This window comes from Medicago sativa, chromosome 3, assembly GCF_051527215.1.
Source record: "Medicago sativa cultivar Bolivia chromosome 3, Bolivia_mono, whole genome shotgun sequence".
NCBI lineage: Eukaryota > Viridiplantae > Streptophyta > Magnoliopsida > Fabales > Fabaceae > Medicago > Medicago sativa.
The window spans coordinates 28,236,813-28,251,235 of NC_140751.1; the positions used below are offsets into that span (position 1 = coordinate 28,236,813).

Here is a 14,423-nt window from a genome sequence, read left to right on the forward strand (position 1 = left end):
ACATGCATATCTTTTCTCGTTCCTCTTTTGACCTTCCTACGTGGCACACCTTCATTGGTCAATGTTATAAAACATCGGTATCTCAATGGTACACAAGTGGTGTCAAGCAAAGACATTTCCTTTGGTTGATTCCGTCTTCTGATTCTGACAGTAAATGCTGATATGGCTGGTTTCACCACATCTATAACAGACAACATTCTTTTTGCATTCTGTTGGACGATGACATGTACCCTTACACTTGAAACATGTTAACTCAGTATTCTGATATTCCCTTGCACGGTGCCCCAACCTCTCCTCAATTGTAGCATTTCAACGGAGGACGAACACATCCCCCACTAAAGCTTGTTCCTCTAGTACCATTCTTCGGCTTCCCCATATCAATTGGAATACTATACAGCTTACCCCGGCTCTGGTCCCTCCCTTTGAAGGTAGACGGGTTGTTCCTCATAAACCTATCCAGACGAAGCTCATCAGCTGCTTCGTGCTGGTTCTGCTGTCCTTGTAGTGCATTGTTCAAGGCTTGAGCAACCGAAATCATTGAATCTGTGATTGCTTGATCATTTCTCCCAGCCATTTCTTATCTGCATTCGTCAAAATTAGACAACAATTGGAATTTAGGCATCTATAGTGTAATATACACTTGTCGCCTACAAGGTAAAATATCAATTAGAAATCTTAGGCCAGATGGACCGACCTGCTCTGATACCAACTATGTAACACTGATGTGCGGATTAGGCAAGTGCATCAAATCGTTTACCACATAATAAAGTGATAAGTAGAGTATCGTATAAACTATGTAACACTGATGTATGGATTAGGCAAGTGTACCAAATCATTTTATTCTAGCCTATGTATCACGAGCTAAGATGAATGTAATCTGTCTCATTATTCTTTATATTTTTGTTTATCTCTTGGTTTAGTGAATATTGTTTTCTCTGTTTTGACTGACAACATTATCATCTCATATTTGATGGTCTATGAGTAAGATCTATATTATCAGATAGCAATAGATAGTAGTGGGAGTATAAAACTTCAAACATATTTGTACATCTTATTTTACCTTGCAACAAGTTTTATAAATCTATAAATATTTACATTGTTTCCAAATCATTTTAGTGTGGTTCAAAATTAAGTTCTTCATTACAACTGTAGTTCATTGTATTTTTGGGACTTGGTACTGATTAAATAATACTCCTCCGGAATCAAATATAAACGAAAAATGATTCATATATGGTCTCAAATATAAGCAAATTTAATCACTATGCATTGTTCTTATCAACTGAGCTATGCTAACGGGGACATTAAATGACTCTTTTATTCACATGAAATAGAGTAAACATGCAATTACCCCCCTGAAATTAACAAAACTTCAATTACCCCCTTGAAATTGCACAACGTTAATCAATTTACCCCCTCCGTCAAATTCTTCTGTCAGTCAACATGATGTTTTGCAAATGCCCCCCCTGAAGTTTTGCACTTATGTGCAAAATGCCCCCCGAACTTAAAAATTTATATATTTCTTAACCTTAACTCAAAAGATATTAAAGGCAAACAATTAACCATTAACTTAGAGTATACTTTACAGATGGACCTTAGAATTTTCAGTTTTTTAAGATTTGTATACTTTATGTTGAAGTGGGAATTGCTATTTTGTTTTTTATTTCAAAATAATTGAGTTATGAACAATTAATTTCAAAACAAAAAATTATTTTTTTTGAAACTAAATAACATCAACAAATAGACACGGAACAATACCTGTCCCCATGGGTACCCACCCAAATTCACCCCGATTTGACGGGTTTTCCCCGCTTTGACTGGGTTTGGGTATGGGTTTGGGTTTTCCCCGATTTTAAAACATGGGTATGGGACGGGTAACAGGGTTATATGTACCCACCCCGAACCCATACCCATACCCGTCCCAAATGTAAAAAATTATTTTTTTACCCCTTTTTATATAAATAGAAAAACAACCCTAGATCATGTTATGTTATTTGGTTTAATAATTCCCATGTTATAAAAATTGCCTTTAATTTTTAAAGGAGCAACCAAATAATTATGTTAAGGAAATGTTAAAGGGAACATAATGCTTTACAAAATTGCCATTGGGGTTGAAGAAAAAAACTTTTTTTTTATTAAAAAATAATTCACTACGGGTACGGGGATAGGGATGGGATCCCCGAACCCGTCGGGAACGGGGATGTGGTTTGATTTCTCATCCCCGTTGGGTATGGGTAGGATAACGGGTAAGTATATGAGAATAGGTTATGGGGATGGAGAAGGTAAAACCCGTCCCCACCCTGTCCCATTGCCATGCCTATCAACAAATGAGTTCAAAGTTTGATATGATCAATTACTTTTTTGATAAGATATATTATTAAAAAGAATGGATAAAATATGTCCAAAAAATCAATAAAAATAGTTTTTTTTTTCTTTATGAATAAATTTTATTCAATTTTAGTGTCTTTTTACTTTTAAAGATACTATTTAGTTTGAGGGACAAAAAACAAACATATTTTGTAAAAAATGGTTTCAAAACAAGGACTTAAATTGAAATGTATGTAGGGACCAAATTTTAAAAAATTATTTTATAAGGATTAAAAATATATCTAAGCCTAATATAAAACAAATAATGATTGCAAAGAAGAGATTATTGAAATACCTGCATAGTTGATAATCTACCACTTTGTAGCTTGAGATAACATGCACAAGGATATATAAGTGTCTGTCATGCAAAGAAGAATATGTAAACCAATCTGCTTTCATGATTTATTTTACATTTACATAATAATAAAAAAATTGGAAGAGAGAACTTACAACTAGCATTGACTAAACTTTGAATTTATTCATAAAGAAAAAAATTAGAACTATTTTTATTGATTTTTGAGTATGCATATAAATCCATGGATGGATTATAGTAGTATTGATATTTCTTCATCTCCCCTTCCACATTTGTCAAGGATAAGAAAAAAAATATAAATTTTCAAGTTCGGAGGACATTTTGCACATAAGTGAAAAACTTTAGGGGGTATTTGCAAAACGTCATGTTGACTAACAGAAAATTTGACGGAGGGGGTAAATTGATTAACGTTGTGCAATTTCAGGGGAGGTAATTTAAGTTTTGTTAATTTTAGGAGGGTAATTGACGAAACTTACAATTTCAAGGGGGTAATTGCCTATTTACTCGATGAAATAAGATTCCATGAAGTGCACTTTAAAAAATGCACTTAATTTTTCACGAGATTGGAAGATTAAAAAGTGTGAGCTTATTCACTAATACTTAAAATCAAGACCCATGGGAGTAAAATCCAATTTTAATATAATGTTTTGAAAACAATTTCGCTGCATTTTTAGATCTTTAAAACTTTTCATGTTGAACTCTTCCTTGTAAGGAACACTAGAGTGGCTTTTCCTCCTAAAAAACTGTTATCTTAGACATTTACAATTAATAGCTCTCTGTTAGAGATTTCAAAATACAAGCTCAATGAATTTTCTCTAAAGCTTCAGGCATTTTCGTATTCAACTAAGATTTTTCTTACTGCAGAATGGATTCGATGATTATTTCTGAAGCTTCTAAGTTTCAGATGCAGATGAAGGAAGTGCCTGAAACAAAGTGTATTGTCGGGAATCTTGAAGGTGTCATCTATGAGATTACTCTCAAGTAGAGCATTAAATTAATATAGTTAGAGGTTTCCAGAAGCAGACATGACATATGAAAACCAGAACTGATTTGACTTGAGCATTGGCTAGTGTTGTGGTTCGAACTGAAAGGTACTCCACCCTCCCCTTGTCAATCGTTGCAGACAACAGAGTAAAGATGACTCAAGAAATCCATGGGTTTGATATGGAAAGGAAGATTTAAAATATGCACCAAAGAGCCTATTCGTAGTGTCTATCTTGCAAAATTTATTTTTCATTGTGTAAGGAAAACATAGACTACGACTGAAGATTTTCAACACAAATTGATATGAATGATTGGTGTCTATATTCCGACCGTTTTTGGATAGATTGAATTTAGTGTTTTTAAATATATTGAAATTTAAAGATATTATTGAGTAACAAGAGATTGAAGAAAAAGAGATAAAACTATAGAGAAAATATTGAAGGAAATGTAGAATCATTTATAATTATAATCTTATAACGGTCCGTTTGGTGCGCATGATAGGAAGACAGGATATGATAAGACTATCATATCTTGGTTCAATCCGGTGTTTGGTGCATCAATAGGAAAGGATAATTTAAATATGTTTTTAATCCTATCCTACTTCCCCTTTGTCATTTTTATCCTTAGTTTTAGTTTTTGGTGGGTTAGCAACCTGATAGCATAACATATGAAACATGCGTATCATCTTTTGTCACAATATCTCATTCGACTCCCACTTCCTCCACCTTTCTTAATGCTTTTTTTCTTCTTTTTTTTACTAATTTTCTTCCCAGTCGATTTCTACACTTGCTTTTCAACCTGATAGCATGATAGATAGTCTACGGTTTCCATATCGTGATCTTCTTCTTCTCTTGAATATCAATTCTTTGTTTTCAATTGTTTTTAAATCAATTCCCCATAATGATTTAACGACAAGCTGTTAGGTTTTTTTTGTTTATTTCAATTAAAAATCAATTCTTTCTTCTCTTTCAATATCAATTCCAATCAATTCAATTTTAATTCAATTACCAAAATGATTTAACGACATCAAACATAATTTCAATTAAAGGATATGAATTTTTTGTTCCCTATCAATTCCAATTGGCTGTTGTACATGAATAGGAGATTGGATTTTTGCATCCTGAACTATTTTTACGCCTGCAACACTATACGATTGCTATGTCGGTGGCTTCGCAGATGGTGAGGGTCAAGAGTTTAGGGTGAGGCGCATCTTCGACTGGAGATGGAGGTCGGCGACGGTGCTCAGAGACAATGAATATGATAGGATGGAATGACGAAGGGGGAAGACGATATCATGTTAATAACAAGTGCATACCAAACATATGATATGATAAAATAATGTTATCATCTTTCTTATCATGTGTGCACCAAACGTATGACATGATAAGTATCTATCATATCACTATCATATCCTGTATTTATCCTTTTTTTAATCATATCATGTCTCTATCATATCGTGCGCACCAAACGGGCCCTAAGTTCTTCCTCAATTTCTCTCCAAGATTTCCATTTATAATTATAATCTTACAAGTTCTCCCTCAATTACCCTCCAAAACATTATTAATTTAGTAAATTAAATTAAATTAAATTAAAAAACAAATAAAAAACAATTCTATTGATTAATTAAATTAAAACAATGGCCACAACTATAAATTCCATTAAATTTAATTAAACTAAAAAAATGAAATTAAAATAACCACATCCCCCACATTAACCCACTGAAACCAAAACCTCCACCTTTCTCATTTTGTTATTCATTCTATTGATTTAATTTAATTTAAAAAAGAGCATATTTGTAACACATGTTGATTTTGACTCAAGTCATAAACCACATCCCACTACCACATTACCCATATAGTTAATACCACATACCCCTCCTTCTTGGATAAACATGAATACTCCGTCCTATTTTCAAGACATGGTTATACTAACACCAAAGAATCAAATTGTCCTATTTTCAAGACATGGTTATACTAGCACCAAAGAATCAAATTGTCCACGACATTAACGAGTATATGTTGTCATTAATTCTCTCTGAAGAAAAAGTTTATTTAAGCTTTGATATTGAGGGACCAAATGAATTGCACACACCCGAATTTTTAAACACAATTGTTGCATCCAGTCTTCCATAGAGGTGTCAATATCATGGGGCCTTGAAGTTTTGGCCCCAGCCCACATAATAATGGGGCTTAAAAATCCACAAGATTAAAAGATCCACATTCATGCAAGCCCACAAATCAAAAGCCCTCAAGGCCCCAAAGCCCCAAAATTTCTATAAACATTTTCTTTTAAAGTTTTTTTTTTTTTTAAAGTTTTTTTTTTAATTCAAAACAAATTATTTATACAAAATAGCTTATTACGATTTCATTTTAAAAAACAACTTATTTATACAAAACAACATATTTATGCAAAACAATTAATTCAAAACAGCTTATTTATGCAAAACAGATTATTCGAAACAACTTATTTATACAAAATAGCTTATTTGTGCAAAACAGCTTATTCAAAACAACTTATTTATACAAAACAGCTTATTTGTGCAAAACAGCTTATTTATACAAAACAGCTTATTCCGATTTCATTTTAAAAAACAGCTTATTCAAAACAGCTTATTTATGCAAAACAACATATTTATGCAAAACAACTTCTTCAAAACAGCTTATTTATGCAAAACAGCTTATTCGAAACAACTTATTTATACAAAATAGCTTATTTGTGCAAAACAGCTTATTCAAAACAACTTATTTATACAAAATAGTTTATTTGTGCAAAACAGCTTATTTATACAAAACAGCTTATTCCGATTTCATTTTAAAAAACAACTTATTCAAAACAGCTTATTTATGCAAAACAACATATTTATGCAAAACAACTTATTCAAAACAGCTTATTGAGACTCTTCCAAATCATAAGTTGACACTAAGGTTGGAGTGCCGATAATGTTGTTGAGAAATATAGACCAATCTTATGGGTAGTGCAATGGAACTCAACTAATCACCACAAAAATGGGAAAATTTGTTCTTGAAGAAAAGGTTATATCAGGAACAAATGTTTGCAACAAGGTTATACCTAGATTGTCGTTAACAACTTCTGATCCCAAAATTCCAATCAAATTTCAAAGGAGAGAATTTCCTTTGGCAATTTCATTCGCAATGACTGTTAATAAAAGTCAAGGGAAATCTTTAAGGCATTTTGGAGTTTATCTTCTGCAATTTTTTTTTCTCACATGGACAACTATACGTTGCCATTTCAAGAGTTACATAAAGGAAGGGATTGAAACTCTTAATAACTGATGATGAAGGTCAACATACAAACATTACTTCTAATGTAGTTTATAAAGAAGTGTTTCAGAATTTATATTAGGTCATCTCTCATTTTTAAATGAGGAACAATTAGTTTTTGTACTTTTTTTTTCTTTCAGTATTCCTTCTCCAACGTCAATTACTTCTCAGTTTACTATTCTAAAGCTAAAGTGCTTTGTTACATTCTTTTGGGTTTATGCAATTTTTATTCTCAATTACTCACATAATGTTAGAAACTATCATTGTATTTCAAAATATTTCATTACATTCAAATAATTATCGACAATCTCCTAATAACAATTGTTCTACGGGTCGAGGTCTAGTATAAATATTACTAATATATAGTTGGCCAAAAAAGTTATTTATATTTGGTCAACTTTGTTGTTTTGTTCTCTCTTCTATCTGATTCTCTATATTGTTAACAAAAGTTTCTCTCATCGAGAGACCAATAAATTCATATATGCTTCTCTGTAGTAAGTTTTAATCAAACTTCTATTTTATATCATCATTTTTAATTGAACAAATGGGATCTTCAAGAACTTTACTAACGTGTTTTATTCAAATGGTGAATGCGTGCTCATGCGTACGTCCATCGAAACCTTCTATTATTCCGTCACTATCTCTAGTTTTCCATTATTATGAAAATTGGTTACAAAGCGTTTTTATAGTTTGTTATTGAACATACACTACATGCTATTGTGTACTAGCTTTACTATATCACAACAAACATCCCTACAAACAAGGAAGTTAGTTATGCTATGAAACTAACTCTAAACTAGCTTAGGGCTTTTATATCTTGTGTTGCAAGCAACTGTAGTGCATCATGTTCCTGTTGTTGATCCTTCAATAATGTAGTTTCTATCTCCTTTATATTGTATTTTAACAGATATTTTATTATTTTATCATGTCAACATTTTTCGTGATTCTTAACTTTCAATGAGGTGATTTTATCCTTGATTACCAATCAAGTTCCTTATAACACTCTAGCAATCTATGACTCAAAGACCACAAAGATTCTTAAAAAAAAGCGTTAAATCTAAGAACTAGTGGAAAGAGAGGTTTGAAAACTCAAGAGAGATAGTTGCAATAGATTTAGTGGTTTGGGAGTTATGTGGATAAAGCTATATATAGAAATGAGTGGAAAGTGCAAACTTTTTCACAAAAACAACGTATGATACGAATCACCAAAAGTCTGATTCGATTCAGACATATAGAAATAGACAATTTGTACGTATGAAGATTGATACGAATCAAACAAAGTTTGAATAGAATCAAAGTTTCCCGCATGAAGGTTGATAAGATTCAAAGATTTATGAATCGATTCAACATGTCAAAAAAACAAGTCCTGAAGAAAAAAATGGTACGAATCAAGGTATTTTGATTTGATTCACATATGATACGATTCAAAGAATAATGAATCGAATCAAACAACATGAAACACAAGAAACAAAGGCAGTAATAATGATTGATATGAACCAAGCAAATGTGAACCAAATCAAGCATCTTGTGAAAAAAGTTTTGCCACACAAAGAGGAAGATTTCTACACATAAGGTCACACTTGACATATAAGAACCATGACACAATGAGACAATGATTGCTAGGTGTTTTAACATTTTTTAAGCTATAACTAACATTATATAAGCATTATCAAAATAACCTAGCTAATAAACATCATCAATGAAACTAGCAACCTAACAAACATCATTAAAACTAAATGATATATTCTAAGGGCAACTTCAAGTCATATTTTTTATTTGTTGCTCAATATTTACTCTTGCATCCAATGCTGAACTTTAAATTTCACTTGACACATTAGCATATCTTCCTAAAGTATGAGACTCTCCGCATTCGTGATCTACCACCAGGAACCACTCCCGCTTTCTCACAAAGATGAATCAGGCTATGATACAATCGTTGGGTCTTCTTAAGGAGCCAACATTGGTTTGTGTCAATCTATTGGACAAAAAGCAATCACACAGGTGAGAATAATAACACATTTCACCCAATATTTTACGATAATAAGTGTATGAATTTTACCATTTATATGTTGTTTTATATCTACTCTTTTATTTAATGTTGGATTGTGACCATTGACCAACAATTGATACATCCCTGCATTCTCTTTTAACTATGAAGAAATTTTAGTCTGCAATTGTTACGCGTACTGCTAGTTTTGTTCAATCACGTCATCTCATGTTTCATTTCGGTATATAAACGTCATAGTTTCATTTCAGTATATAAACGTCATATCATGTTTCATATATAAATTTGTAAATTGACTAAGACCTTTAATGAATTCCAAAAAGACACTGCACATGGTGGCCAAATAAAAAAAGACACTTTCCAAAAAAAAAAAAAGAAAGAAAATAATGGAGAAATAAAAAAGGACACTTTCAAGTTTCAACAAAGAATTTGTCAAAAAAAAAAAAAAGTTTCAACAAAGAAAGAAAGAAAGAAAATAATGGAAGGAAAACCAGAGAGGGATCATTGTGTTCGCATTTACTCTCATTCATGTGACTTGCCAGCTTTAATAAAATTTTCTGTTGCAAGGCATCTCATAAATAAACATTAAATGGAGGTAAGTCAAATTCCTTATAGGATCCAAGGTCTCAACAACAAATAAAGCATGTCCAACAAAAATAAAATTTTCTGTTGTAAGGCATCTCATAAATAAACATTAAATGGAGATAAGTTAAATTCCTTATAGGACCCAAGGTCTCACCAACAAATAAAGCATGTTCAACAAACATTGTAAAATAATTAATTTAATAAAAATTATTGTGGGATCTACTTAAGAATGGGTTGTTTAAGTGAAACCCTCTGAACCATTAAAAATTTTCTCCCTCAATAGAGGTATCTATTAGGATGGTTAAGACCTCACCATTGATGATGTCTTAAACCTACAGTGATACTTTAATTTTTGTGCAAAAAATATTTAAATATAAGCCAGTAATGAAATTGTTTTAGTTTTTTTACCAAAACAAATTATATAAAACAAAAAACAAAAAATAAATTAAGTTTCATTTATCGTAAAAAAATGAATTAAGTTTCATATATGGTAAAACAAAAGTATACTAAAAGGTTTTATTAAAAATTTAAACATTTTTTTTATCTTATATATGCTTATTATATATAAAGAAGATACAAGAGTTTGAGCTGAATTATTTCCTTTTCAATTTTACCCTTCATTTAAATATTTTACATACAATTTTAATAATTAGGATCTAAAAAAGGAATTAAAATATAAATTTTGTATTAAAAAATAGTTTTTAGCCTTTCAAAATATTAAATGCACAATTTTCAAATTTAATTTTTTACATTTGACTTCTTAACTTGTGCTCTTATTTCCCTAAAAAACACTTGCACCCTTATTTTTATAACAATATTTAAATTAATTAAAAAATAAGATAAATCTGATTAAAATACTCACTACAATAGGAACAATATTATATTAAAGATACATAATAATATTAAACAAATTTTGCTATAATAATATTAAAAAGGATAAGAGTTTATATTATATTTACAATATTGTTGTGTAATTGAAAAAATAAGCATGGTTTTTTTGGTTACATTAATGTTTTTTTTTTACAAAATAAGCATGATTTGTTACAATATATCACAAACATCTATACATATAATTTTAATTAAAATCAAAATTTTATAAAAAAATTATTTACAATTTACGCGTGTTAACGCAATAAAAAGAACATATAAAGGAGCACAGCGTACTCATCAACCGCTAGTCGTTAAAAATGTTAATAATATTTTAGTCTTTTATATATAATTAATAAGGTTTGTCTAACATGTGCAAACTTAAGAAGGTTCTTCTTGTCAATAGTCAAGAGTAGATGGCACAACACCCACATGAAAAAATAGTTGGGAAATGCAAAAGTTAAGGAAGTAAAAATAAAATCTGCAAAAAAGAAGCAGGAAATAAAAATAAAATCTTAGATTGTACAAAACACAAATCTTAGATAAAAGGATAAAAGTTTGAAGTTTCAAAAGTTTTATCTTTTATCTTTATTTTCAATTGGGTTTTACTCTTTATTTTAATTGGGTTTTACTTTAGTTTGAAGTCACAAACCATTCAATTGGGTTTTCCTCTTTATTTTAAAACTTCAAACTTTTATCTTTTTAATAAATTGATTATTTTTTAACAAGTTCACATTACTTAAATGAATTTCTTATCGGACACGCTGTTGGACTTTATGCTATATAAATTTTGAAGGACTGATAGCTTTTTTCATATCACTCATCTCACTCACAATACTACTAGCAAAATGTGTGACACTGCATTTTTCTTCGTTCGTGATCATTTGTTTCCATTCTTAAAGAAAACAGCCGACAAGATTAGCTCTGTCCCAAAAGAAATTGCAGAACTGAAAGAGAAACTAGAAAGTATTAAAGACATCATCAACAAAGAAGATAAAATCGCTGATGAAGCTGTTGAAGACAAAAATAAAATCAGAGCAAGGATCAAACAGCTGATAGAAATATATTTTCACATAGAAGATGTCATTGATGAATATACCTTCCATGAGGAACATCAGTCTTCTGATCCTGGATGTGGTGCTGCTGCTGTTGAATTTGTAAAAACTAAGATTCTTCATTTCAAAATAGCTGGCAAGATTCAGCACATCAATTCCAGAATTACTGACATAAAACAAAAAAGTGAACAAGATAATGGCTTCCTTATCCCATCTTCTTTGGAGAAAGCATCAAGTAGTTATGCAACATACACAAACGACTCATTATTGCACAACCTTCGAGATGCTGCAATGTATACGGATGAAGCTGATGTTGTTGGCTTTGAAGAGCCACGAGACAAATTGATTGATTGGCTGATAGAGGGAAGAGCAGAGCGCACAGTTGTCTCTATTGTTGGAATGGGAGGGCTGGGAAAAACCACCCTAGCCAAGAAAGTTTTTGACAACCAAATGGTCGTTAAACACTTTGATTGTCATGTATGGATCACGGTGTCTCGACCATACAATATAGAAAAATTGTTGAGGGACATTTTGCTCAAGATTTGCAAAGAACAAGGGAAAGATCCTCCCCAGAGTCTCCATCAAATGGATCGAAATTCATTAGTTGATGAAGTGAGACACAGCTTGCAAGAAAAAAGGTACGTTGTAGTGTTCGATGATGTATGGGACTCAAATTTTTGGCGTGATATTGAATATGCTATGATTAATAACAGAAAGGGTTCTAGGTTATTAATCACAACAAGAAACAAAGATGTTGCATATGCTTGTATGATATCTTCTTCAGTTGAAGTGCATGAGCTAAAAGCTTTAACTGAAGAACAATCTTTGAAGTTGTTCAATAAGAAGGCATTCCGTGACAGGGACGGATGTTGTCCAGAAAATCTTTTTACTATATCTTCCAAAATTGTTGGAAAATGCAAAGGATTACCTCTAGCAATTGTAGTCACTGGTGGTTTTTTATCCAACAAAGATAGAAATCCAGTTGAATGGTCTAAGTTTAGTGAAAATATAAATACAAATCCATCAAAGGAATATTCCATGATAAGAAAAATTTTAGGATTTAGTTACCATGATTTGCCTTGCAACCTCAAGTCATGTTTATTGTATTTTGGATTATATCCTGAAGACTGTAAAGTTCGTTCAAAGAGATTGACTCGTCAATGGATTGCTGAAGGGTTTGTGAAAGAATACGAGGGAAGGACATTGAAAGAGGTTGCAGAAGGATATTTAAAAGAGTTAATCCGTAGAAGTTTGGTGCAAGTGGATTCAATCAGTATTGATGGAAGAGTAAAAAGTTGTGGTGTTCATGATCTTGTGCATGCAATGATCGTTAAAAAAGGTGAGGATTTAAGTTTTTGCAAGACTATTACTGAGGGAAAACAATTGCCTTTAATTGGAATGATCCGTCGCCTATCAATAGCACCCAGTTCTTGTAACTTAATGGAAGGTATTGAAGAATCACATGTTCGATCACTGCTTGTTCCCGAACATCAAACATCACTTGAATCCTTTATAAGGAGAATCCCTGCAAAACATAGACGGTTGAAGGTGCTTGATTTGAGCCATATTGAAATTCCTAATGATTTAGGAAATTTGAACAACTTGAAATATTTTGGGTTCTCGTTGACTGAAGAGGGCTATTCTAAAATACCAAAATCCATTGGTATGCTCGTGAACCTAGAGACTTTGGATCTAAGAGATACAGAGTTTGAAGATTGTAAAATGCCGAAGGAGATTTGCAAGCTTAGAAAGCTACGCCATTTTTTAGGCTATCAAATGTCTTTGATTCAGTTGAAGGATGGTATTGGAGGCATGACATCCCTACAAACTCTAAATTGGGTTTATTTAGATGATGATGAAGATGAAAATGATAATAGAGTGGTAGAGCTAATTGAAGAGCTAGGAAAGCTAAATCAGCTAAGGGAATTGGTCTTATTCGGTGTTAGGAGTAAATATATGAGTGCTATATCTTCATCAATCAATAAGATGCAACAACTAGAGAAAATAAATATTAGAGGAATCGAAGGTGAGACGTTCATTGATCTGGATTTGAATTCACCCCCACCTATGCTTCAACGTGTTAAACTTGAAGGGAATTTAAAGAAGTTTCCTCAGTGGATTTCAAAACTCCAATATCTTGTTAAGCTGAAAGTGACAGTTACAAAGGAAGGGAATGATTTAATGAAATTACTCCAAAGTATGCCAAACTTGTTGTCCCTCTATTTATTTGGTAGTGGTAACGAAGACAGATTCGAAAGTTTACATTTTCAAGATGGGCGGTTTAAGAATTTGAAGGAACTATCTCTTCGTAAATTCTTTAACTTGAGTCACATCATTATTGACGAAGGTGCATTAGGTTCTCTGGAAAGGATCTATTTAGGCATTATCCCCCAACTGAGAACGTTACCAACTGGTATTCAACACTTACACAAGCTTGAAGGTCTCGTTCTTCATGCTTTGAGTATGGAACTTAAACAAAGCATTGCTCCTGATGAAGGAAAAGAGCATTGGATCTTCAAGCAAGTGCCATCTGTACAAATTGCGGGATAAAAGGTACTTTTTTTTCTTCTTCCAATCCTTATATTAAGCGTTTTTTTGAATGGCATCCTTACATTCCATTATTGTGTTTTATATACTGATAATTTGGTGTGAACTGCAGGTGATGGCCATCAGTGCATTTGAGATTCACATTTCTTCAAGTGGACTTTTATATCAGTATTGCTTCTTTCTTCTCTGATCCTGGTTTGGTACATTTCTTCAGTAAAAAATAAATGTGTTGTTTTTCATTGATATCTCTACCTACTTTGTCCTTTTATTCAAGAAAATTGAGTTGCTTAATTATGATGTATAATATATGTTGTGAGATCTTTTCTTTAGTGATTGTAATAAGACATTAATATGTTATGAGAGCTTTGCTTGGACAGATAGGCTCTGAGTATTTTTATATGCTTTTGAGTTCAGCAACAGAG

General features: G+C 31.8%; 1 protein-coding gene across 1 annotated transcript; it reads left to right on the forward strand.

The window, feature by feature from the left end:
- The first annotated feature begins 11,126 nt into the window (after positions 1 to 11,126).
- LOC146936909 (disease resistance protein RPM1-like) lies at positions 11,127 to 14,378 on the forward strand. The gene is made up of 2 exons (XM_085751465.1): positions 11,127 to 14,007; positions 14,114 to 14,378. The coding sequence occupies exon 1, from the start codon at positions 11,248 to 11,250 to the stop codon at positions 14,002 to 14,004; it is 2,757 nt and encodes a 918-aa protein (XP_085607591.1). The 5' UTR covers positions 11,127 to 11,247; the 3' UTR covers positions 14,005 to 14,007; positions 14,114 to 14,378.
- The last annotated feature ends 45 nt before the right edge of the window (positions 14,379 to 14,423 follow it).